The sequence below is a fragment of the Denticeps clupeoides genome, chromosome 3 (assembly GCF_900700375.1).
Source record: "Denticeps clupeoides chromosome 3, fDenClu1.1, whole genome shotgun sequence".
NCBI classification, from domain to species: Eukaryota; Metazoa; Chordata; class Actinopteri; order Clupeiformes; family Denticipitidae; genus Denticeps; species Denticeps clupeoides.
Window position 1 is genome coordinate 30,134,232 of NC_041709.1, and position 27,242 is coordinate 30,161,473.

At 44.0% G+C, this 27,242-nt stretch overlaps 1 protein-coding gene across 2 annotated transcripts in view; it reads right to left on the reverse strand.

The window, feature by feature from the left end:
• Window positions 1-581: 581 nt before the first annotated feature.
• sfswap (splicing factor SWAP) overlaps window positions 582-27,242 on the reverse strand; it is a 63,001-nt gene continuing 36,340 nt past the window's right edge. For both annotated transcript variants that reach the window (XM_028973970.1, XM_028973971.1), the window contains exons 12-18: window positions 26,773-27,048; window positions 23,359-23,543; window positions 7,950-8,239; window positions 5,815-5,958; window positions 5,456-5,626; window positions 4,409-4,481; window positions 582-871 (exon numbers count right to left, since the gene is read on the reverse strand). In XM_028973970.1, the coding sequence (XP_028829803.1) occupies window positions 806-871; window positions 4,409-4,481; window positions 5,456-5,626; window positions 5,815-5,958; window positions 7,950-8,239; window positions 23,359-23,543; window positions 26,773-27,048 (1,205 nt within the window). In that variant the 3' untranslated portion in view covers window positions 582-805. The remainder of the gene's footprint in view (window positions 872-4,408; window positions 4,482-5,455; window positions 5,627-5,814; window positions 5,959-7,949; window positions 8,240-23,358; window positions 23,544-26,772; window positions 27,049-27,242) is intronic.

Below are 27,242 nucleotides of genomic sequence, written 5' to 3' on the forward strand. Positions count from 1 at the left end.
GTTGCTATACAATAGGTCCTCAAGAACTTTCACCAACTGAAACGCTTTACGGCGGACAATGCATCTCCGCATCCACACGTGATAATATCTGCTAAATTTGGTGTAAAATCCATTGTTTATCATCACTCAAGGTCAAAAATTGTCCACAGCTTGTAGGAAGGCAGCATGATAAATGTTTTGATCTGTATTTGTTGCACCTTATATTTTTTCTGTTGCTATTGTTCTGTTTTTTTGGTGACTTTGTAGTTTATTCTTTTAATTTTGATGAAATAAACAATACATTTTTTCCCCAATGATTTAATTAAACTTTTTATTGTTCATGTTTCAGAAAGCATGGGCATAATAAGCCTGTACAAATGGAGGTGGGAGTGAAGGCCATGCGTTGGAACCCGGTCTGCTGAACGCAAGGTGAAGAAAAAAACGTACCCACCCTTCACAGAAGGATAGAGCGATGGCAACGCTGCCATTACACACACACAAAAAAAAAAAAATTTTTTTTATTTAATTCTTTCCTTTCAATCTTTTTATAACAGGAAGCAAAAACTGCAAGCTCAGCTCCTGTCTGTCCTGTGACTGGCTGGCAAAATTTTTAAAAGTGAAACCAGTGAGAACAGAGGTCTCTCTCTCTTTTTTTTTTTCTTCTTCTTCATATTCAAACTGTTCATTGATTTGCTTTGCTGATTTTGCACACTTCCTGCTCTCATGCTTGGGGTTCTTCCTCTTAATGAAGTAAAAATGCGGGCAGAAGACCAGACGCTCCTCTGCCTGACCGGGTTGGGTCGTAGGCGGGATCTCGCCTCCAGCATCAGGAGGGGTGGGGCTGGATGCCTTTAGACGCGGCCAACATGGCGCGGACTTTGGCCATCAGGTCCTGACAGGAGGACAGAGGGGAGAAGAGGGTCAGACCAGCAAGGATTCTAAATTTTTACTCCAAGAGATGCCATGCACATGCTACCAATAAACAATGTTGAAATCTATTATTTTAAAACAAATTCGTATCTTTGGTTAATTATTTTGACTGTGACGACCCCATTACGAAATAGTGTCTGAACTCTTACACACAAACATATACACACACATTTGTCAGTGCGGGGGGCCAGACCAACACTGCGTTGCGTGGGCGGACTTATCACATAGTGGATACAGCTGACTCCGTGGTCACAGACGACAAAGGTATTACACGCACAGTCAAGCATGACAACACTACATGAAACCTTCATGGATGCACGCATGCTCGCACACACACTTCATGTGAGGACTTTAAAGTTCTTCTCCATCTACAGGCAAACGCTCTGACAGTCACCACCTTCTATTAAGCAGCAGAACAGGGGCTTCTGGGAAGTTGGAGATGATGGAAAGGAGTTTGTGGTGCTTTGGTGTCGAGTCTGGTTCGGCACTCATGTTGAACAAACACCTCTTTCATTTTGCAACAAAGCGCCACAGAGATAACTCACCAGAGACAGGAAACAGTCTGAACCACGGAACACCGACACCGAGCAAACAGACGTGTGTGTGTGTGTGTGTGAGAGAGTCATTGTAAAACCATGAAAGGTGCCCGGGGAGCAGCGTGTTGGGACGGTACTTTGATCAGTAGCAACCGGCAACCTTCCGATTGCTGGTCAGTTTCCTTACCTGCTAGGTCACCACTGGCCCACTGTGTGTGTGTGTGTGTGTGTGTGTGTGTGTGTGTGTGTGTGTGTGTGTGTAAGCAAGAAAGAGAAAGGTGTGCGTCACATTAAGTCACAAATCCAAGGTCAGCGAACGTAAACCTCATTAAACATCTGGGACACAGGAGGAGCTTCTGTAGCTGAGTGGCCATTGGTCACCCGTCCCCAACCTGCAACCTGGTCAGTGACTGGAAAAAGAGGAGGAGAGAGGGTAGGTAAGAGTGAAGGAAAAACAGAGCGAGCGAGAGAGATGGAAGTAATGAGGGAAAATCAGAGGGAATGAGGGATTAGGAGTAAGGAGGTCAGAGGGTAGGAGGGAGAGGAGGAAAGAGAGAGCAAGAGAGATAGAAGTAATGAGGGAAGAACAGAGGGAACAAGCGATAAGGAAGAGGAGAGAGAAAGAGGAGAAAATGGTAGGAAGGAGTGGAGGAAAAAGAGATAGCAAGAGAGATAGAAGTAATGAGGAAAAACAGAAGGAACGAGGGATGAGAATGAGTAGAGACGAAGGAGTGAGTGGAGGAAAATGAGAGGGTGTTTGAAGTAATGATGAAAGAACAGAGGGAACAAGCGATGAGGAGAGAGAAAGAGGAGAAAATGGTAGAAGGGAGTGGAGGAAAGAGATAGCAAGAGAGATAGAAGTAATGAGGAAAAAAAAGAAGAAACAAGGGATGAGTAAGTAGAGAGGAAGGGGGGGGAGAGAAGGTAGGAGAGATTGGAGGAAAAACAGATCGAGAGAGAGAGAGTGAAGTAATGAGGAAAGAACAGAGGGATGAGGAGAGAATAAGGAAGAGGAGGAGAGAGGGAAGTAGGCAGGAAAAAAAAGGAGGATTCTTGTAATGCACATGTGTCAAACTCAGTAGTCTCTCAAGATCACTTTGTGTAGATCTGTATGGGCCCGGCAATGTGATGCGCTGGTGGTGCGTGGGCTGCAGATCCCATAATGCAGTGCGCACTTTGCTGAGTTTGCACGGTGCTTTGGTGATCTTGAACAAAGAAATTTCGAGCTTCGCGACTCATTTGCCGTCGACGTGGGAACCTATGCAGATCTAGCTGCGGTTTAAAGATCGCGTTTGGCAAGGCAACTGAAGCAGTGCATTATGGGATATGCAGTTTGTGTGTTGTCGGCAATTTGTGTCGCCAGGCCATGGATCTGTATACGGTGATGCCGCGGGATGTGGTCTGTAGACACCCCTGTTGTAATGCATGAGCTGCATCAGGTTATGTGGATCACACACACACACACACACACACACACACACAGTGATGAGTTCCACCAAATAAAGCACAGAAAAGTACAGTTACACCACTTCAGGCTCTACCTCATCTCTGCAGTGACCTTTCCATCTGTGTATCTTTCTCTTGGCCCAACCACACACACAAACCTTATCTCTTACAAGGCAAGGGATTTCATTCGTAGGACTTTGCACCCCACCCCCTGTGAACTCCTACCACCACCGTTGAAGAACAAGTCACAGTAGCTGTGTTTCCATTACGGATTTATGCTAAACTAAAGCGATAGTTAAAATATCGCAAAATTGACCAGTTCCATTCAGTGATTGGATAAATAATCATCCACAAACTGCCTGAAAAACCTTTTTGTGCAATTTTAATAGGCAGATTTTTTATTTGCATAATTTGCAATAATATTCTCAGGATATTCAGTGTTGTTTAAGGATGCACCACTAGATGGAGTTGCTTGATAATGACACTAACATGAGATCCTGTTCCAGAACTATGGGTGGTAGTAGCCTAGTGGGTAACACACTCGCCTATGAACCAGAAGACCCGGGTTCGAATCCCACTTACTACCATTGTGTACCTGAGGAAGACACTTAACCCTAAGTTGCTCCAGGGGGGGACTGTCCCTGTAACTACTGATTGTAAGTCGCTCTGAATAAGGGCGTCTGATAAATGCTGTAAATGTAAAATGTCGGCTAAGTTCAACACATCACTTACCGCACAGCCGACTTCTCTACCGCATCTGAAAATTTCTACAGCCCATGTAATTTTTTCGTACTACTGTACCTTTAATTCATGAAAAAAAAAGCGCAGATGGGGCGGAGGTTTAATTATGTACACAAATAAAGAATTTACATCAGCGGTGGCTTTATTGTGCATAAAAACCCATCTAAACACACGGGATGCCCTTTAAATCAGCATGAATTAAGTATGAAGAGAAGGAGCTTCGCGTCCTTGAAGCACACGTGTGCATTTTTCACTGGAGGTGTGTGGAGGTGGAAATGTGGAGTAGGTGTGGGTGTCTACACTGAAGGAGTCAAACAGGGTCGAGGTTCATTCATCTCTTTTAAAAAGTGACTGTCATGCGGCTGGACAAAAAAACAAAAAAAAACATTTATAGGAAAGAGGGGACAGAAGAGACAATTACAATATTACAACAAAACTAAAACCTGCAGTCCCCCCCAACTGAGAGTAAATTAATGAGCTGTCACTATTTGCGGCCCCTCGTACACCGAGAGTTATAAGCCATCAGTCAGCTGACACAGACCCTCAATCACACGCAATTAGTAAAGCAGCTCGTCACACGTGTCACATCCCAAGGAGGACTTTTAAAGGTGACGCAGCAGGAGCAGGAGAACAACACAGGTTACCTCCAAGACCCCTCCCACTCGCTAATAACAGGGTTTGTTCTCCTGGAGGCGGAGCCAGACTGAGCTACTAATGACAGACAGTGAACAAGCAACACACACATACACCAAAAAAATAACACACATAACGTGTACCTGAGTGATTTTGGACTGGACTGAGGAGACAATTGCCGAGGACACTTGTCTGTCCTTGTCCTGTGAGCGGTCCCTGCAAAACAAACATAATTCACATGACACACTCTCTCTGGTGAACAAAGGTAATGAGGGAGTAAATGAGCACGTCTGTGACTGGGCAAATGGACAGCAGTGAAAGACTGGGACGGAGGTGACTTGTTCCTCAGACAGACAGACAGACAGACAGCGACAAGGAGCTGCCAACGGGAGCGGCGGCTCTAAGAAAAGCCTTATACACTATTCATACTGGGGGGAGCAGACATTAAATATTCACCCCGCGACTCCACAACAAACACTGGGGTACGGCCGGAGAGCTTATCAGGAACTTGGCAGAGAACTTCACAAGACTGCCGCGTGTTCCACTTCGACACTTCCTGAGCTAAAATAATTCCCTTTTCCATTGGGTTGTTTTTTTTTTTTTTTACCCCCCTTATAAAAAAAAAAAAAAAAACATAACCTGAGAATTCAGGAGAACAATGAGGACTTTCAGATTTCATTCAACAGGTCATTTTTCAGCCTGACATATATATAATAAGCTAGTTTTACACACACACACACACACACACACACACAGGTTATCATTACATACAGAAGGAAAAATAAAAGTTGAAAAAAAAAAAAAAAAAAAAAAAGCAGCAGCATGATTTCCGGCGTTAGCCATCTGAGGATGATCTGTTGATGCAACTGCCGTAGATGCCCTGTAAAGTGAGGCTGTGTGTGTGTTTGTGTGCGATCTTATCGTATTGAGGACCAGGTCATCTGAGATATCAGAAAAGTGGTGGTCCTCCAGAGCAAGATTAAACGTGTGCTTTGATCAAAGACAGAAAGGTCTAATGCATCTCTACAGATTTACACAGATATCATCACGCCCTCACAGCTGGAGAATATCAAATGTCCCCATAATGAGGGGAAAGTCATTCCTAGGTCAGGATATCCAAATAATTTCAGTAAAACTTGTGGTGTGTGTAGATGGTAACTGGGTGAGGAGAACCTGAGGAACATGCATACCTGGGTCTCCTCAGGCTGGACGTGGGGCTGTCGGATGGGGAGGGGCTGGAGGAGGGGCCAGTCCTGTGCTTCTTGCCCTCTGTTCGGTCAGGAGAGATGGAAGGAGAACAGGAGGAGCCCTTCATCAGTGCCGACCTCGAGCTCTTCAGCCTCCTCTTCTCACTGGGAGACCTTGCAGAAAAGGAAGACATTTAACACACATCTCCTGCATATGATCAATACCTCTATCACAGACACATTAACATATAGTCCATGCATTCAAGTGATATTGTCTTTTTTTCCCCCCATCCTTTGATTTATTTAAAACAGATTTTAAACTAGTGTGAGATGGTTGGTCCCAAGTTGCCCACCCACCCTACCTGGACTTGGACTTGCCCAGTCCGGCGCTGGTGCCCATGTGACGGGAGACGCTGCCGCTGTGCCGCTCCCTCTCTCTCTCCTCCCGCCGCCTGTTGGGTGATCGAGCCCTGTGGTCCCTGCGACCCGGAGATCTGGACTGAGACCTGAGCCGAAAAATAAATCAATCAAATTGCAGAACATGCAATATTGGTATGAAGGTAAACCCCATTATATCACCAAATGTCTGCTTTTCACTGGTGTGCAGCAATATTTAGTTAGACTGAGATATTACCCATGACGCACTGCATTGTATTTTAACAAAGGCGTGATTTTCTCCTGAAATGACTCAGAACAGAGAGTGATTAACCGTAGGGCTCTCTATCGCATGCAGATACTCATGCACAAAGCTAGTCCCTTCCACTGCTCTTCACCCTGATCCCCTGTGGTCTTAATGAGGGGTGCGGGGATCTTTTTTTAACAGATGCAGCCAGGACTCCGGGCGGAGTCTGGTGGAGCATGTCAGGTGACCAGGGCTTTTCTCAGTACGCTGGCAATGAGAAGAGAACATGGAGCTCCCTGCTAACCTCAATTTGCATCTGCACCAAATTTGTCCTGTTTTCCTGACGCAAATGGCCAACTGGGATGACCAACACTCATTCAGGTGTCCTGCTCTGACACATACACACACACACTCTTTTAAAAGGCTTTCAACTTGTCCATGAGCACAGAGAGAATGAACAATTGTTCTTACGTCAAAGACTTTCAGAGTAGGGCAGATGTGCGTGCACACACATACACACACACAGATAAATTTCATGGCCTTGTGACTCATGCCTCTATTCCTATCTTGACAACCACACACTCCTCCTCTCTGCAAGTTATCTAAAGGTATTTTAGGGTGCGTGTGTGTTTGTGGAGTTTGTCGAATGGCTTGAGGGTTGATTATGTGTGTTATCATTTGTCAAATTTAACGAAGTGTCAGCGGTGCAGCTGGGGCTTCCTGGGGCACACAGTGACCCGACTGACCCATGTCATTTAATGGGGCCAGTCACAGTCCTGGACTGTGTGTACGTGTGTGTGAACCCATAACCACTACATTTAATGAGTCTAACTTAAAAGATAAAAAGGCCTTAAGGAAAGGTGTGAGTGTTAATGAGTTCAACACTAACAGGAGTCGAGGGAAAACTGTTTATGAGTGTGTGTGTGTGTGTGTGTGTGTGTCTGTATATACATGGATGGATGGATGCAGCTGACAGCTGACTGTGTGTGTGATCACATGCCAAAAAAAGCTAATAAATAATATCTCCACATTGTAATTAAAAACAGCCCAAGATGAGTTGTATTAATTAATTGTTTTGAATTGTTCTTTTCACAATTTTGATAAACCGACACCAATGGTTATGGTTAACTGGATTTTCATTGATGCAGAAAGTAATTGCTGATGCAAGAAACAAAATTAAAAGCCTGAATTCTGCAATATATACAGTACTGCAAACAATAAGAGTAGTCATCATCATCATTGCATTTTGCAGAGAAATTGTAGATATCCAATATCTCATAAGAGCTTGTTCCACTCACTGATTACAAGTTCAGTATTTTGGTGCATTGCGTGAAGAGATTTGTGCCTAAATCTGTAGCTCTGTGCAGTGCAGACAGATTTTTAAGTTTTAGAACTCTATCCAAAATATATATAGGATAAAATATAAGTTAAAGCAAGATGGCACAGGAGAAATGGAATCTACAGCTACGAGAGAGAGGGGTTGGGGGAGGGAAGGGTCTCCATTTCCATCTAAGCCTTTAATTCAAAGTGATTTAAAACTCTGCAAAAAAATTATTCAATCTGCAGAACCGATATTAGGAGCTCGTCAGGACAACACAATTAGACGAGACTAATTTCTCTGGCTTCGGTGGCTTACAGTGATAAATTGGCCGTGATTTCAGAAAGACAGAAGAAAGCGACGTTAGGGATTGGCCGTGTGTGTGAAAAGTAGTGTACAACTAACAGATGACTATTGGTAATGGAAGCACTTTAAAAAGCATAAAGACATTAGCGCTGCTTTAGAAACTAATAGTCTTATTGAGATAATGTTCTATAACAACATGGTACAGGACTGAAAACAGACAACCACACACACACACGCACGCACGCACACACCTGGACCTTTTGTAGGAGCGGTAGGCGCTGGGCAGGGAGGGTTTTTGTTTGGAACGGGACCTGGAACGTGATCGCGACCTCCTCTTGTGCTTCTTCTTCTTCTTCTCCCTGTCTCGCTCCCGTTCTCTCGGTTCTCTGTCCCTCTCAAACCCACGCGAGGATGAGGATGAAAAAGGTGGAGGGTTGCTGCTTCTGGACCCTGCAGTTTCAGAGGTTTTGTGGTGGTCTGCAGTGGCCACCATTGGCACATTGGGCAGGGTGGCAATGGTGGGCAGAAGTAGCAGCTCATTCTGAGAGAAACAAAGAGAATATTATTGAATAAAAGAAGTAAATTACTACAGCTATGACAAGAGCAATCACAAGTGCCACAAGTTCAACTAGAGAAGCTGCCAACACACATTCAGTAATCTATAATACAATTTCTATAAAACAATGTCTTTGTTTTGACAGTGGTGGCATAGTAGTTAAGGAAGCTGCCCCGTAATCAGAAAGTTGCCGGTTCGAATACTGATCCACCAAGGTGCCACTGAGCAAAGCACCGTCCCCACACTGGCTTACTACCTTATTGTATGTTCAGTTGATATATGCTATAGTCTGTAATTATTCCTTCTGATTATTTGAGGAATGGATGAGTTCTCAGACAAGAAAATAAAGCAGTGGTCTTAGTACTGAGCCTTGGGGCAGCCCAGTGCAAAGCTGACTGAATCAGGATGGTTGTCTATTATTTAACCATGAATTAGATGCTACTACATGACAGCAGGTAGTAAAGTCAGGTGAGCGGTTTAGTGTGATGAGAAGATGACAGCTGCAGAATGACCGACAATGTAGTTTTTTTTTTTTCTACAGATGGGAGTCTCCACTTTTAAAGCCTGACTGATTTGTTCAGAGCATTTTTAGTAGACTTATCTATGCTAGTGTATCCCTTGTTTAAGTTAATCATCCTCACTGAATGCAAATTTACATCACATAGCAATTACTTAATACCAAAAAACAGACTAAATCAGTGTCCTCCACAGCGGTCAGCCAATTAGTAGCATTTTGCAGATAGTGTACACTGAAATGAAGAAACGTTTTAAACGTATGCAGTCTTGACGGCATACATTAATTAACATGGTGAAATGAGGCAGAAATGCAGGAAACTGGGTGGGGTCATGAGCCCTTTAAGCTGCTCAGTGGAGCACCAGCTGTCAGTGGGTCCCATCACACGATATCTGGCAAATTAGCCAGCAGATCCAGCATGGGTGCATGCATGTGTGCATTTCCAGTGTGTCGTGTTCAAGATCCTGGTCTATCTGTGTGTGTGTGTGTGTGTGTGTGTGTGTGTGAGATGAACAAGTCCCCTGCAAAGTGTCCCCTTGAGACACCAAACAAGCTACATCTAAAATTACTGGCCAGTTGCTATCCTCCGCCCACTGATGCAAAAAAACTGTAACTTTGCTGTTTAATTGCTTAGAAGTGTGTATGCCACACCAGCAGTGTGACTCTCCACACCACCTCAAAGGGACCGAATGTGGTGCTCTGTTCATTTTCTCAGTTTTGTTCAGTCAAAGGCCAGGGCACTGTGGATGGTCTCCACTTGTACAGTGAGGTCATAGGTTATCCCACAATCTTTGGCTCGGCCACCGCCATGTGTATTTATTTATTAAAAATGACCCGATTCCACAAAAAGCCCATGAGAAGAGTGAATGAGTGAACTTCGTTAATTTTGCACTGCTTCTTGTGAACGGTTGAGATGGGCCCATTGTCTCAGGCCAGTCGGGATTATATATAGCATGACATTCTAATTCAGCCAGAAGTTCCGTAGAGACCGGGTCCAGCCTGACACCTAAACTATGCCACCTAAGAAAGTTCCAGTCATTTCTAAACCTGAGCCATGAGCCTATCTACGTAATGCTGATCAGAAGCCAGACGTCTCAACATTCGAACGAGCTCCACTACACCACTGCTGCCTGAAAGGCTTGAGGTTGCAGACTTATTTTGTGAAAGTCTGTTTGGGTATAAAATATTAGATGACGCAATACAAGGCACATAGCTGCTAAATATCCAAAACACAGAAAAGTGTGTATCAATGCATGTGTGTGACTGACACTAAACAGTGAGAAATTCATCTTAGGAACCGCTCAGTCACACTCACATTTTGTCCATGATGGAACATTTCAAGCCTTTTCTTCAAGCCATAAATGCTTAAAATAATAAAAAGTGCGGGTAGGTAGGGTAGCCCGCTCACCCTGCTGAAGTCTCCAAAATCAAGAGTCATGAGTGTAAATTTAGAAACGTTAGAAATGAATGATGCAAAAACAGTTCATGACTTCAGTGCTATTTTCCTCATTAACACTTTCCCTCGGCACAAAGCAATGGAATACTAATTATCTCTGATAATCTAGTGCAATCATGAGGGAAAAGAACGTTTTCCAGAAATAGACCCATAGAGTAAATTCAGACTCGAAGGGCTTTGATGAATGAATAAAAAAAAATAAAATAAAACAGTCAATTGTTCCCAGCATCTGCTGAAACTGCTCACCAGTAATGCATGAGTAAATGGAACATCAACTTTAATAATAAAAATTTTAAAAGCCTATATGGTAGCTGGGTAGAAACACACACACACACACACACACACACACACACACACACACACACACACACACACACACACACACACACACACACACACACACACACACAGAGTGACAAAACTGAAAGACTGACAAAGTTCCAGACTTACAAACAAGAGATCCTTCAGAGCCCCAAAAGACCTACGCTATTTTCATAAATCAAGGAATCAAATCAATACTCAGTGCGTGCTCGTACACACACATACACACTTGTTTTTTGCGATGAGTTGACCTGGCTGCGGCTTCATTAATGTGAAAGAAGGCGGGTGGGGGGGGTCGTATATCAGTCAGGGAAAAAGGAGGGTAGAACGAAGGGTGAAAGAGTGAGAGACGAGTGCTAATGCAGGTGATAAACGGCACCCAGGGGACACTAGACTCCCCTTGGGTGGTCGCGGAGTGAGCGCTGATCGGCTGTTGACTGCACACGCTCACACTTTCCAGTGCCAGACGAAGAGTTCAACACGATCAGAAAACGGAGACTCCCAGAAGACACATGCATGGAGTGTGTGCACGAGTTTCTGGAACAAAGTGAGAATTAAGCCCACACTGGTCCTTGGCCAATCAGGAAGCGATGGCCAAAAGCTGAACCTGAGAGTGCTTATCCGAGTTAAGGTCACAGAGTCTTCCAGCCAAGACCAACATTCCTAATGGGAAAACTCCTTCCCTGGCACCCAATCCAGACATGTAACACAAAAAATCTCTCAAAATTATACTCAGAGGAAAAAATTAAATAAAAAAAAATTGAGAAAAACAAAATGTGATTTTCTGCTAATATAAAAATCGGTTCCATTATATTGAATCACCTCTCAGCATGGCTAGCAGAAATTTACCCAGGATTCTGCACAGGCAGCATGGGCTTCCTGCAGGCAGGGCTCAACATGGCCGGTGTCCCCAGATTCAGTGTGTGATCTTGGTTGCTTTATGCAGAGGGACACATTTCGTTGTGACGCCGTGTGGGCCTTTAAAAGCTCCTGAAACACACTTCTAAAGTGTGTGTGTGTGTGTGTGTGTGTGTGTACATTTACACCGAGCAACAAAACCTGTGTGTATGTTATGTTTGGAGCTCCCTTTCACTGGTGAAAGCTTTTCAGACAGCGGTGCCACCTAAAATAAGATCCACCTGCAAGTAGGCGTATCCTCAAAACACAAACGTAAATTATTTATATAGACCATGAAATAAAAGGTACTTAAGAGCCTCCACCAAAAATGTTATGACCTGATCATTGTGTGATGTTCATCACAGACTGAGGTAACATCATCTCCATATAGGTGGCCAATGGTGGCAGTGGAAGCAAACCTGTAAGGGGAAGGTTGCTGGTTCGAATCCTGAACCACAAAAGGTGCCAAAGTACCGTCCCTCCCCACACTTCACACATATGATGAAGGCAAATCAGACTACTAAACAGTGTATACACACCCACAGCTTCCAGTACAAACACATCATACACACACACCTGGCACCTAAATCAGTGTCCCAGAGTCAGTTCCTGGAAAACACTGACTAAAATGAACGGGGTTACATGATCCCGAATGTCAGGGCAGAATGCTGTATGCACCTACCTCAACTGGCGAAACAGGTCACCTCAACCACATCGGTCACTCAGACTTGCACAAGGTTAAAAATTACTGCATCATAAATCGACAATGGTCTCACAACAGTCCATTATTCAGGAATGTACCATTTGTGTTGTAGGAGCTTGTTGAGACCAAAGCCTTTATGGGGTCTGACCTGAATATGTGCAGATAAAGATTTTTTTTGTGGATTTTTACCCACATAACACATATAATACATATACCCATGTTACACAGTTATAATACATATGGTACATCATTAAAAGCACAGTCCTCATAAAGCTGTAAAGTGTGTGTGCTGGCTGGTTTTAATCTTGCTCGGCCTGTATCTGAATGCCGGGTGCTGATTGGGGTCAGTCCAGGAAGGGATTTGTTTTCTGCTGCATATGGTCCAGCTAACAACTGAACTGACCGTAATGGGCCTCAGAGAAAGAGCAGTGCACGATGAGAGTGGGAGGAAGGATGATGAAAGGCAAAGACTGACAGACAAAATAAGAGAAAATGAACTTCACGAGATTGTGATGCTGCCCAATTGGTGCATTTTACACAAATAAAGAAAATAATAAAAAGCTTGTTCCATTGTTACAGGAATCAAAGTGTATTTGTTTACCTCCATGGTGATACAACCGCGAAAGAGGGAGATGAAGAAACCCCCCGTCCCTGGACCCACCCGCATTGGGAGACGGAACTGGACCTCCATTGGCTTAGCATTGATTATTTAAATGGCGGAACAAATCACGGACGGCATAATCGGAATTTCGTGGGGAAGCCAATTTTAATTCACAGACTTTTCAAGCACAATTACATGGAATTATACAGGGTGACAGTCGAATCATTAGAGCTTTTATTCGGCTGTACAAAGAGAGGCTGATTGGGTCCTTTAGAGGTTACTTATTTATTGGGAATGCTACTCAGGCAGCCACCTTCAGTCCACTGATCATGACCACATCCCCCTATTTTTTTTATTGTAGATGCATGACAGCATTAATAATTTAACATGGCAACAGCCAATAAAGCGCAAGGAAACCGCAGCAACATTCATCTTCAGCTGTTAACCAGTTGAGCAGTTAGGTCCAAGTAACTGCCAAATCGCAGCAGTTCATTATTTATTGCTTTACTCTCAGAGAGTAGATTAGCATGCAGACTTTAACAAATCCTTGGAACCGCCGCACACCAAACAGGAGCGTTTCCGCGGGATCGACAGGTGATAACGTGTGGGGAAAAGTGCACGGCACAGAACTACTGACTGATGTAAGGGTCATCCACTCCTTCAAAAACTGAAAATGCACCATGATGCACCATCAAATATGCATCTATGTCTCCGTAGACCTCACACACATCCAGACACTAGTAGAAATGCAGTAGATGTAGATCCCTCAGGACAGCGACGGTCCGAATGTTGTGTAGGACAGGAGCTGCTGCGGCAGTGGGACTGACGGGGAAAATGTAGTCAGAAATGTGGTCAGGTCATCGAAACGGTGGGGCTGATGAGAAACGCATAACGACCAATACAGTTTTTGCTCCATTTCTGTTAGTCGGGGAGAGAGAATGCCGACGAGTCTGTGGTCAGAGATTTACGAGTCAATTAATCAGGAGGAGTTTTACCAACCACAAACACACACACACACACACACACACATTCTGATTTCACTGAGTGCACTTAATGGAAAAATAAAAAAGTCTATCCATGATTACGTGCTTTTTGTTTATTCTGAAGCTAGATTTGATTTGAGTAAAAACACACCAGCTCAGCAGCTTGTATATTATGGTGCAGTTTGTGATTCAGGGACCTGATCAGCACTGCTCTAGAAAATTATATATTTCACACCATGCAAACACACGGCTACAATATGAACATGCCACAGAATATTTTAGGGGTACATCAGAGTTGCGCTAGATGCCGAATTTTAAAACATACGCGCGACTCACTTGCATCAACAGGTTATAGACGACACCACAATGTGACACAAACAGGATTAACAGGGTACCAACTGACCTAGCACGCCATAATAAAAGCCAATGTTCAAGTCCTGTGCTTTTATGGCATATTATAAGGTGAGCAATTTGGCAGTTTATAAATAAATAAAAATAACTACATATTTGTATGAAATACCCTTTCGTATGGCACCTGTTCAAAGGAGAAAAAAAAAACCCACCAACCCCAGAAAATCCCTTATGTCATGTCTCGATTTTCTTTACAGTACTCCTCCCTGTCACCATATGGGAAACCTTGTCCTGCTCAAAATGGAGTTCTGACTCAGGACTAATTCGCCTGCAATTTATTTTCCATTTAGGTCAGGCAATCAGGACAACCGTTAAAAAGAGTGCTGCTCGAGAGCGAGTGTTTAAACTCATTACGCCACGCACCGCCATCACTGTCTGTGGCAGAATGAGATCTGTTAGCCTCATTTCCTCCGGGCCTGTCCACACCAACATTATTAGCAACTCTCCCATAAAGTTTTTGCACCATTTCTGTTAGTCAGAATTCTGAAAGAAATTGAGGGTGCAAAAAACCCTGCGCTCATAAAAATACATATTACCGCAGTGAAAGTTAACAGAAAACAGACACCAGACTGCTTTTCCCATTCCCCAAAAGTTCAGACTTAATCCTAAAGTCCTATAAAAATCAATTCTTCAGGGCAGGATCTAATATAATGATATAAAAGACACTATAATACTCCGCACAATGCACCTCTTATTCTAAACCCAGACCTCTCACTGCACATCCAAGCAGACCAAGGAAATGGCTGTGCAGCCATTAGTGCGTTAACATGGGTGTGTGTATTGTAATCGGTCCAAGCCCTTCAATCTCTGCTAAGCCAACAGCGGGATCTGGGGTTTTTAGCAGCGATTAAGTCATGAAGTGGACCCCCGTCTCACAGAGCCAAATTACGTGAAGCGACGCCCGGCAACGTTTCAAGTTTTAATGTCAATCTGCAAATAAGTTCCTTTACTTCTCTCTGCTATTCTTTCCAGACTCTTTCTTCCACCCACAATGGCTTGGGGCACAGAAATTCATAAATCCATGCTGTAAAAAAAAAAAAAAAAAAAAAAAAACTCTTTACAAATAAAACAGAATTATGCTGTAAAACGGAATTTACACAGGCTGGGCCTTCATAGCTCCAGGCCCATTTTCAGAAGCAGTTCAGCATTTATGTGTGTTTTATAGCCAGAATTAAACACAGTGGCTCCTTACACCCTCCTCACCATGGATGTACAATGGTGTTCTAATGCAGACATGTTTTATGTGACCAGAGATTCACATTATTTCAGCACACACAAACACACACACACACACACACACACATAATAAATATGAAGGGGAGCAGCTTTTAAGTTGTTATTCAGAGAAACACACTTGCTTGGGAATCCCGGGTCATATCAGGAAACGATTGTATGAGGGGGAAAAACAGGAAAGAACATTTTTATATGTGACAGAACACTGAGGGACAGAGGAAGTTGAGAGCAGAAATGATTAAGAGCGGATGAGTGTGACGTTTGGCAGTAATCCACAGCACTCAGTGCGTCCGAGCCGGAGGGGTGAATAAAGGTCAACTCGGACCAGCACAAGAGCAGTTACAGGCACTTCACCACTCAAAGTGCCTCTGTGACGTCTTGGCCTCGAACAATCGTCTGGAGTGTCTCTTACTATGGCAGAGGGAGTGGTTCACTCTCTCCCTCCCACACACAATCTTGACAAACAAATGAGCACAAATGATGGCAAAGGAATTGCAGACCACCACCTGGGCTGAGTTTATGACTATCCAGAGTCAGACTTGACAACAATGGTTCCATTGTTGGAGGGAACTGAGCCTGCTGGGTCTGAACACCTCCCTCTGCAACTGGATCTTGGACTTCCTGACTGAGAGACCTCAGTCTGTCTGGATCGGGAAGAGCATCTCCAGCACCACCACACTGAGCACTGGAGCTGCTGTTCACCCTGCTGACCCACGACTGTGCAGCGATGCACAGCGACAAGTCCAACCACATCAAGTTCCCCAATGACACAACCGTGGTGGGTCTCATCAGCAAGAACAATGAGTCAGTGTACAGAGAGGAGATGCAAGGACTGACAGGACTGGTCTAAGGTCAACAATCTGTTTCTGAATGTGGACAAAAGAGATAAGTGTTGACTTCAGAAGACAACGGAGGGACCACGCTTCACTGAACATCAACGGTTCTTGTGTAGAGATTGTCAAGAACACAAAGTTCCTCTGTGTTAATCTAGAAAAGTACCTCTAGAGGACAACCTCTCCTGGATTCTCACACCTGCTCAACAGCCAAGAAAACCCAGCAGCGTCTCTGCTTCCTGCGGAGGCTGAAGAAAGCCCATCTCCCACCACCTATCCTCACCACCTTCTATAGAAGGACCAAAGAGCATTCAAACCAACTGCATCACTGTCTGGTTTAGAAACTGCACCATATTCGACTGCAAGTCCCTACCGGCGGATAGTGAGGACAGCTGAGATCAGAGTCTCTCTTCCCTCCATAATGGACATTTACCACACACGCTGCATCAGGAAAGCCACCAGCATTGTAAAAGGACTCCACACACCCTTCACTCTTTACCCTCCTACCATCCGGAAAACCGTACCGGAGCATTCGGGCCCTCACTGCCAGACTCTGCAACAGCTTCATCCCACAGGACATCAGACCCCCTGAACACTCAGGGACTTTCCACTCTGGACTGACACACTCACACTCGCTCTGTTATATTGTAACATCTTTCTGTAATATTATCTATTAACCATATGATTCCCCCAGGCACACTTTTATGCATTTGGAATTTACTTTATTCATTTATTTGATCATTTGTCATACAAATTGTTGAGGGTGAAGGTCCAGGTGCTCCTTTTGGGCTCAGATTTGTTCTATTTTGCACAGCAGTATTTGCACTATTTTGCTTTGCATATTTATTATTCATTACACCTGTTTAGCGCTGTCTCATGTTACTTTGTTAAATGTTACTCTTGGGACTGCCTGTGTCCCATTTGCACCTTATGCAGCCCAGTTTGTGTCACACATGTGCACTTTATGTAAGTATGTAACTTTGTCTAATTGTTACATGTAGCACCAGGTTCCAGAGAAACGTTATTCCGTTTCAGTATGTACGGTCTAACACATATATAGCTAAAATGACAATAAAGCTCAACTTCAACTAGGCAGAGCAAGCAGACCACACACTGAAACCAGACAGAGTGATGTACCTGAGAGAAAAATAAAATGTTCACAATAAGAGAAGCAAAATGAGCAAATACACTGCTTTAACAAATAGTAATAAAGGGCACACTTAATGTAATTGCAAGTCACACTTCTGTGAAATCAAACGGCCAGGTTTGCTTCCTCAAAAAAAATATAGACAATTGGCACAACAAAAAAATAGACAATTGGCACAACATCCCCAATAAAGGAGGGCTTCTAAAGGTGGTGATATATTCACAATTAAAATAACCCAAATCATACAACAAGACCTTCACCTGTGGCAGATTCTAAGGTGACCCAAAACCATGACTTTACAGAGACAAGGAGCACTGCAGGTCACAACGCAGTCAGCCATCTGTGTGCGTGCCTGGTATTCTAAGATGACAAAGTACAAAAGCGACTCAAAATCAATTCTCTCGTTTGTAAAACAGACTGTGTATTTTGTACAGAGAAAAGAGGGGAAAAATAAAAAAAAAAAGTCCCTGGGTGCTTTGCACCAAGGAGTAGTAATGGGGGATCTCTGCATGCCATTCTGTGTGTGTTTCCTTTTTAGGAATGTGATTGCTGGCTTCGCCCTCCGCCCATTAGCCTGGTGGCTAATCTGCCACTGACAGCATAAGAAGAGGGCTTTGGAGTTCTTGTATATAGTGTTAGCTCTCCCTTCTATGTGTACCCTCCTCTGCCCGTGTGTGTGTGTGTGTGTGTGTGTGTGTGTTTGTGCATGGATTCCCCCATTGTTAGTGTGTATATAGCTGTAATATAGTTTTGGTTGAGGGGTTTGTGGTGGTGTACATAGCACTTCTTGGTACTGTTGTATATATATCACGTCTTGCACTTGTGCACTTTGGTTCGGCCAGTGTTTTCCTCCTTGTCCCCATCCACCACATTCACATTGTCCACGTTCCTTACTCCCTAGATGAGAATGTTACAAAAGAAAAGAAGAAAAAAAAAAAAAAGACCTAGTCACGCTCCTTCGGTGACACGTGCATGTGATAGTAGTAAAAAGGGTGACACCGACATGTGAAGCTCAAGGTCAGTGGCTGCTTCCTGCTATGAACTAAAGCAGCTTTTGCGTTGTCCCTTTTGGGGATATTTCTGGAGGGAGATGGATTTCGTGGCAGTGTTGTGTCTTTACGAGGACCCAGACCATCTGCTTGGATACCTCCCACGTTCCAGGAAGCTCTCTGCTAACGTCAATTGCTGTTGAGGATAACCCAAAGAAAGCATTTTTCCATGAAAAATGACACACGCTATTTACCTCAGCGCCGCCCCCAATTCCGCACATCTTAAACTTCTTAATTTTTCATGATCGGTACACCCAGTCAGCAGTTCCTTTTTCCAGTCTGGATCCCACCTCCAGCAGGTTTAAATCCCATGTGCAGACGAAAAACTATCGCTTAAAACGATTTCCTTGAACACATTAATATTGCACTTGTAACCATGGCGACGGCAGACCTCCCAGAAAGAAACTTATTTACATAACGTTTCACACACACAAAAATCGCATCTTAAAGCAAAGCAAATGACCAAAAAAGCTCCATTCAATGTCCAACCAATGGGGACTTTCACTAGAACGCTTCAACTCAGAAACCCTACATCCATTGTGAGGATACGCGATGAACCTAGCCTTTATAAAAGCATCTTTGGAAGCTAATTAATCAAGACAAACCCCTCGGGATACTACCTGGTTCATGTCATCCAATGCAAGGGTCTTACGGCTTCTGGATAACCAAACGTTCCTTGAAAGGCTGGACTATCTCAGCGGCACACTGGTCCTTTTGCCATGGAGAGAGAGAAAACAGTTATGGCCGGACTGTGTTTTAATGCCACCTGCCTGTCCAGATGCCAGCCCCCTCTCCGGTCTGAGCAGGAGGGGGATCTGCCAAACATCATTTAACCTGTGAACCGGGAGCTGGCGGCGAGCTCAAAACACTGTGAGGATTCTTATTTCCACTTAAAAGGCTCATACTGTCTGTCCCGAGGCCTTTAGCACACTGAAAGATAGGGTGCAACTGGGCCTTTTATTTCACAAGGAGCCTTCCTTTCACACAGACCTTGCAAGTTTCCCTCTGATCCAGCAGGGGAGGGTCTTAAACACCCGTCACCCATGAATATATATATGCAATGAATCCCACAGTGAGCAGATAAAGGATGGGAGAGAGAGCATGACTCAGACATCTGGTTTTCAGAGATTGAATAGAAAAAAAAAATAAAAATGAAATGGTGACTGTCCAATGGCTGAAAATCACAATAATCCAGGTGAAGGATGGATCACAAGCTTGCTGTTGTATTACCAGAATGTTAAAGAGTTCGTCTTAAACTACAGAGCACTTTGAGCATGAGGGTTGGCCGGGAAATAATCCAAGATGCTCTCTAATGAGCACCGGACAGAGGGCAAAAATGCCCACAAAGACTCAACGCTTGAAAACACATTATGCTAAACAATGGAGAAAACCCTTAAAAAAAATCATTAGTGAGTGGCTGCAAAGCAGTGCTGATTCAGAGTTAAAAATAAAAGTGGAAAAGACAAAAAGAGAAAATGTGAACTACGCTCAGATCCAGAGAACAAGACGGGTAAGTGCACTAGATGGGAGAGACACCCCTGAAGGGAGACCAATTGCTCTAAAGATGGATGCAAAAAATCACCGATGCCACACTAAGTCTCTGAATGACCAAACAACTAAAGCGTGGATAATGGTGGAGGCGGTAGAGCGGCGTAGTTCTGTTTGGAGGCTTACAAAAATTCACACACATCACCTGGAGTGATGAACTGATGTACCCTCTGGAATCATCAGGAACCTGTAATGTTTCACCAGTCATTAGTTCATTAGGTCAGTGAGTGAAATTTTAAGTCTTGGGTTAGAGTGGATCAAATGACAAGCTGATCATAAACCTACGCAACAGATTGTAGTGCTAATCAAAGGCCAAATTATAACTATTTAAGAATACGCCATAACTATTATTAGCATTAGCTTGGGTAAATGGGACTTAAAAGGTCATTGTTCTGTAAAGATTGTGCTAGTGACCACTCAGACCACATAAAGTGGTCTTTACATTAGGTTTGAATAGGTTACCACTGATGGCAAATTACTAGAAACTGAAATCTGAAACTATGGCAAGTCAAAATGTCAGCTAAACAGGTAGAAATATGGTTTAAAAAGCATAACCCAGGGCACAAGTGGTGAAATCATTACCGTTAACGCTAGCTGCGGAATGTGCTAATTAAAGTTAAATGCCGCTTCTCTGACTGTCACGGCTACTGCAAATTTAGTCTAATGAGAGCATTCCATACTACAGAAGAAAAGGAGTTTAAAAGTTGGCTACTCGAGGTGTCCCATATTCAAAGATGAAATGCTACAACGCTGTATGGGAGTCGTGCTATCTTAGCTTAATATTGACATTAGCCTAGGTTCTGTAGAGGAAGGAGTTACAGTTGACTAGAGCAATCAGTTGATGGACATGAGGGATAACTAAACCAAGAAGAAACGGGGTTAACCTCGAGTAGTGGTGGTGAAAGGGTTAGTACCAGCACAGGTACCGGCGGTGCGGTGGGAGGTCTGGAGGCCTGCTGCTGCTCCTGATTTCACACTCCATTGACCTCATTAATGTGGAGCAGAGCTATGTGCCGGTGAGAGCTGTGGCACGTGGCCCACCAGAGACCCGAATGGAGAAAGCAAAGAAACGTGTGATGAGGAATAGGGAAGTGGGAATCCAGGAGATGTGGGAATAATGCATGCAGAGAAAGAATAAGCTTGATTAGAGCTTGTTATGCTCTTCCTCGCTCACACCTTCATTCCTCTGTGGCACAGCTAGCCACAGCCTGGCAGTGAATTCAGACAGATGCCCTCTGAGGAGATGTCTACAGTGAATGTGTGTGCGCGTGTGGTGATTAAACTGCGAGCTACAGCAGAAGTTCAGGGCCGACAATGGAAGCATATGCACAGTACCCACTAAAGGCTGTTAAACCAGATGCCCATTCTCAGAAACCCCTTTCCGCCGAAGGCAGATTATAACTGTGTGCACAGAGAGATCTCACCGCGGCAAAGCTGCTCCTGAGAGATCGATAAGTCTGGAGGAGGGATCCCTGAGGCTATGAAGGCAGGCATTTCTCATTCTCACACACATATGCTGTGAGCATTCACAGTCAGTCAGTTCCACCAATTAAGCATCTCCTCCCTCAGGTTTATGAAGCAAACAGGATGCATGCACCTCAGTTTGTATCCCCTTTAAATTGCATATGTCTGTTAAAGCCATGAAAGAGGATATTTAAAAAAAAAAAAAAAAAAAAAAAAAAAAAAAAGATTGAATGACATGTAATGAAATGTAACGTTACACTGGTATACAAACTGGCTCCAACATACACTTTAGCGACAGGCATTGTGTGACGCCTTAGTGACAAATCATTGCACACATAATGAACTGCTGGCTGAACCAGTACACAGGAGAACCATGAGGACAATTCAAATGATAAATGAGCTAAAAGTAGAACCTCTGCATGCATATATTTGCGAGAAAGCAGTGACTTCTAGGCCAATGGCAAATGCACACTGGAACACTTAGTTGAACATTTACATTTATGGCATTTGGCAGGCATCATTTCCAAAGCGACTTACAATGTGCTTTCATGTTGCCATCAATGAATTAATCAGTTCAAGTTCGATACGACTCAAGCCATGAATACAATAATTTTATTCTCTCTGTTGTAGTTTTTCTTGCATAAGTCAGACTATAAGAAAGTTACAAGTTAGTCTAAGTATTCTCTAAAGACAAAGGTCTTAAACTGCCATTTGAAAATGTTCTGACCTCGAGGGGAAGTTCATTCCACCACCTAGGGGCCAAGACAGAGAACAGTCTAGACGTGTGTCTTCCGTGTACCTGCAGTGGTGTAGGGACCAGGCGAGCAGTACTGGAGGGTCTGAGAGTGTGAGGTGTAGGGCTGTGAGGTAGGATGGTGCTACTCCATGTTTGGCTTTGTAGGCCGGCATCAGTATTTTGAATCTGATTCGGGCAGTGAAAGTGATAGTCATTGTGAAACACTGCAGCACAGCACATGGTGCTCACAATGAAATGGGTCCTCTGCTTTTAACCTTCTGATTACAGGGCCGCTTCCTTAACCACTAGGCCACCACTGCCCCAGCTACTGGGAGCCAGTGGAGGGAGTGCAGCAGTGGGGTGGAGTGGGGGAATGTCAGGGTCGGATGGCATTCAGAGGTAGACCTGCTAGAAGGGAGTTACAGTAATCCAGTTGTCAGATTACTACGGATTGAACAAGTATCTGTACGCCCTGTGTTGATAGATAAGGGCGGATCTGTCTGATATTGTAGAGGAGGAATCTACATGGGTGGGAAAGACTGCTGATGTGAGTCAATAAGGAGAGTTGGTTGTCTATAGCTACTCCAAGGATAGTATGCAGTTGTAGAAGGATAGATCTGTGAGTTTTACAGGTAGGTAGCGAGATCCTGATGTGGTGAAAAATGTGATGGAATGAATATTAGTTCTGCTTTGGTGGGATTGAGTATAGTCGTAAGAACCATATTGCCAGAAAAAAACATTAGATTTTAAATGGCACCAACTGCTTTTGTGTTTTCAGTGAAAGTCTTAAAATGTTATTTATTTTTATATATATATATTAAAAAAAAAAAAAAAAAAAAAGTCCTTTGGCCATTAGAAAGAGCCGATAAAGAGCTTTCATTTGATTTGATATCACCCCTCAATATTTAAGCAAAAAGTAAATCCTAAGCACTCCTAATACTCACACTGATTTCAGAGATAATGAGACATGATGCATACTTCACTCAATACTCATTGACCACGCCATCGATGAGTCCATTAATACTGTAAGTCCACCAGCGGAACAAAACAAAAAATTCAATATAGACTGTATGAGTGATTTTCAATGCATCAGACAGTTCATTATTCTGCAATCACTGTGGCCAGCAACAGAAATTTTCAGCAGGAAAATGCTGATATGTTACTCAGTAGGGGGTGTGGGCGACTATCTAGGAATTCCATTCACACACCTGAGGTGGAGCAGGTAGCTCTTCAGGCCGTCTGGGGTCTCCCTCCGGGCCACGGAGCGTTTGCAGGAACAGTGCGGCCTTCCTCTTGCGCTCCGCCTGCAGCTGCTTCTCCTTGGACTCTTTGGAGGCCTGGGCCAGCTTCTCCCGGGCAGCTGCTGCAAGACGAGCCTCCAGCTTCTGCTTAGCTGCAAGACATACAACACATGCAGAGTAAGAACTATAAATATGGCCTTATATTTTACAGATGTGGCCAAAAGTTTTGAGAATGACACAAATACTGGTTTTCACAGTTTGCTGCTTCATAGTTTTTAGATCTTTTTGTTAGTTGTTTCTGTGGTGTATTGAAGTACAATTTCAAGGTTTCAAGACCTCTTCAATTCGCCCTGCCATGCTGTCAATCAACTTCTGGCCAAATTCGCCCTGAGCAAAGAACCGTCCCCACACACTGCTCTCCGGGTGCCTGTCATGGCTGCCCACTGCTCCCTCAGTGTGATGGGTTAAATGCAGAGGACAAATTTCACTGTGTGCTGTGTATCACGTGTGACAATCACTTCACTTTCACTTCAAATCCTGACTGATGGCCACCCATTCCTTCATAAGTGCTTGGAGTTTGTCAGAATCTGGGGGTTTGTTTATTCACCCGCCTCTTGAGGATTGAGAACCAATTGAGAAGTTGTGGATAATTTCAATTTTTTGGTTCCCTGAGCCGCTTATTTATCACTTTGGCCTTATTGCACAGTGCTCCATCATGCTGGAAAAGGAATCGTTCTTCACCAAACTGTTCTTAGATGGTTGGGAGAAGTTGCTGTGACAATGTTTTGGTACCATTCTTTATTCATGGCTGTGTTCTGAAGCTAAATCATCCCTTAGATGAGAAGCAGCCCCACACATGAATGGTCGCAGGATGCTTTACTGTTGGCACGAAACAGGACTGATGGTAGCACTCACCTTTTCTTTTCCAGACAATCATTTTTCCAGATGCACCAAACAATTGGAACAGGGCTTTTTTGCAGAATATCAGTCTGTTCAGGCACCCTGAAGCCTTCTTCACTACACTTGAACCTCACTCCTTGAAGTTTTTGAAGATCTGATAAATGGTTGATTTAGGTGCAGTCTTAGTAGCAGCAATATCCTTGCCTGTAAAGTCATGTTTATGCAACGCAATGATGACTGCACACGTTTCCTTGCAGGTAACCATGGTTAACAGAGGAAGAACAACGATTTCAAGCATCAACTTCCTGTCAAAGCATCCAGTCTGCTATTCATGACAGAATGTCATTTTCACGGCAAAGAGGGACTAACCCAATTCATCTGATCACTCTTCATAACATTCTGGAGTTTATGCAAATTGACATAAGGGAGGCAGGAAACTTTGTGAAAATCAGCATTTTTGTCACTCTTAAAACATATGGCCACGACTATACCCACACCACTGACTCGGAGGTGAGAAGCTAGCCTACTCACAAGATTGCATTACCATTTAAGGCCATTAACCCGAGCTGGCGAAAGACAATGCACGCTTGGAGCACACCCTGGAGCGTTATAAGCCTGAAGTAGAGAGCAATCAACTGGCCATAGTTTAATAGAGAGGGAGTGGACTGAGCAGCTTGATAGGAAAGCCACACCTCTGGGGCCTGCAGCAAGTGATTTCTCCTGCATGCCCGAAGTACCTACAGACAGAGAAGCACTGGGAGTGCCAAGTAAGAGAGTAGGCAATATGACACCACAGCGGTGTCATCTTTAGGACTAAAAATGGCAGAAGAGCGAACAAAAGATGGGGAAAATGAACAGCACCTTTTACACAGGAAAATATTTATAGCTAGCAAAAGATTCCCCATATATGACAAATGAAAATCTGGAGTGACGAACCAAGGCAAATACAAATCCAATTGACTACTGAGTGTTTTATAGAAATGAAAAATGCAGAAGGGAATACAGATTCCATGACACACTCTTAATATCAATATCAATAATAATCATCATCAGCGTGGGCTGGCGCCTCGCCCTGTGCGACTCCCTCTGGCAACCACAACCTTGCTTAGGAATAAGTACTTCTGGATAGCGAGTGAGTGAGTAATAAAACACCATAAAATGTTACTGCTTCAGCCTTGTGGCAACAGATTCATACTCATTTATGGCAACAAATAAAAAAAAAAAAAAAAAAAAAAGATTTGGTTTTCTTGATATAATTTTGAGTCAAAGATCAACCAGCCTGCTGTACACAACCGTACATGCACAACAATGGATAATGCTATTCTTCATTCAAGAAGTCAGATTTTGTGCTGCTGTCAAAATACGAATAACTGGTCTGAGGAAAAGCTACTGAATCGGCCTTCAAACAAGAAAGGTGGACATCAGTCACAGCTGTCCCTCAGTCTGAGTGACACAAAAAAAAACAAAAAAACAAGCAGACTGAGGAAATGGGAGTCAATCTAAAGGCCTCATGGGAAGCTTTTCCAGCCTACTGGAGTCTACGCCTGATCAGAGAGGCGCTGTAATCTTTTTACAGAGCATCAATACAGATTAGGTTCCTCCAGGCCAGATCAATACCACGCCAATCAATCCAGCGCTCTACCCGGCTGACAACTGCACTCATTCATTACGCTCGCTTTCTCCTCTCTACTCATTACGCTAATTGTCCCAGTGCTCCGCTGCTCTGCAGCGCCAGGAGCAGACGATGGTCGGGGTCCAGGTGGTGGTTTTCAGATGCTTAACAGTGCACTGTATCACAACACATACAGAGAGAAGCGGAGCTGGACAGTTGACAGCTTAAATCAGGCTGTCAATTAGCATCAAACAGAATCTGAAAGCTGCAGCGACAGTCTGCTTCCAGTGGGTTTCCAGGTAAGAAGCAGAGCTGTGAATAAGGAGGTTATGCTTTTAAGAACCATGAATATTCCTGAGGAGAAAAAAAAAAAAAAAAAAATAAAACGGGACAAAGAAAACAGACAGCGATGCAGCAGAAGGAGATGAGCGTCAGCTCTGTTTACTGCACTCAGAGATCGGCCATGCTTATCTGGCAGTGTGAACTACGCGCTGCCTGAAGCACACTGCTGTTTTTCAAAAGCCAGATAAAAAGGTAGGACATGCAGGGAGCTGCATGCTTCTCGGCCACTCCTGCTGTCCCTCTTCAAACCCCCCCCCAAAGGCATTCATCTACTTTGAATACCGCAATATTTAATGGAAGCAGATAAAACGAAATGCCGTATTATTATTAAATCAAAACAGGTGGGGAAAAATGCAGCTTCCACTCATCGCAAGACAATATGTGAGCGTCACTGGTGCTGCGCTGAAGCGGTACGAGAGATCTGAGTGTGTGCTTGTATAGTGTTGGGAAAATGTTGGAAATCTAGGTACTGAAAGATGGCCTCCGATGGCGTTCTGAATGAAGAGTGGTTTCTGTTAAACACACACCTTGTTTGGCCTCCAGCTCTTCGAGTGTGAGCACTGGTTTCTTTTCCTCGGGCGGCGGGGGAGGGGGGGTCTCTCGGACCACCACAGGCACCCCGGCGCTGGTCAATGTGGCAGCAGCCGGCGCCGTCGCCACCGCCGCTCCGGCACCACCACCCTCCGCCTCTTCCTCCATGGCCTGCTCGTCGTCAGAGTCGTCCAGCCGCACGCGGTTCTTCTCCAGCGGCAGCAGGTCATTGTCCTTCGATTTGATCGCGAAAGAGATGGGTGCAAAGGATGCTGGGAGAGAGACGAAACAAGCAATTAGAAATATGCAGCACATAAAAAAAAAATTCAGTAAAATCAATGTGGTTCTCGCATCACAAATTAGGTTTGTGTCGTATTCTAAACCAACGAGAGACCGTGAAGGGCGTGACCTGCTTCTGATTGGTCGTGGTCCAGATATTCCTGTACTGACCCGAGCCAGACAAGTA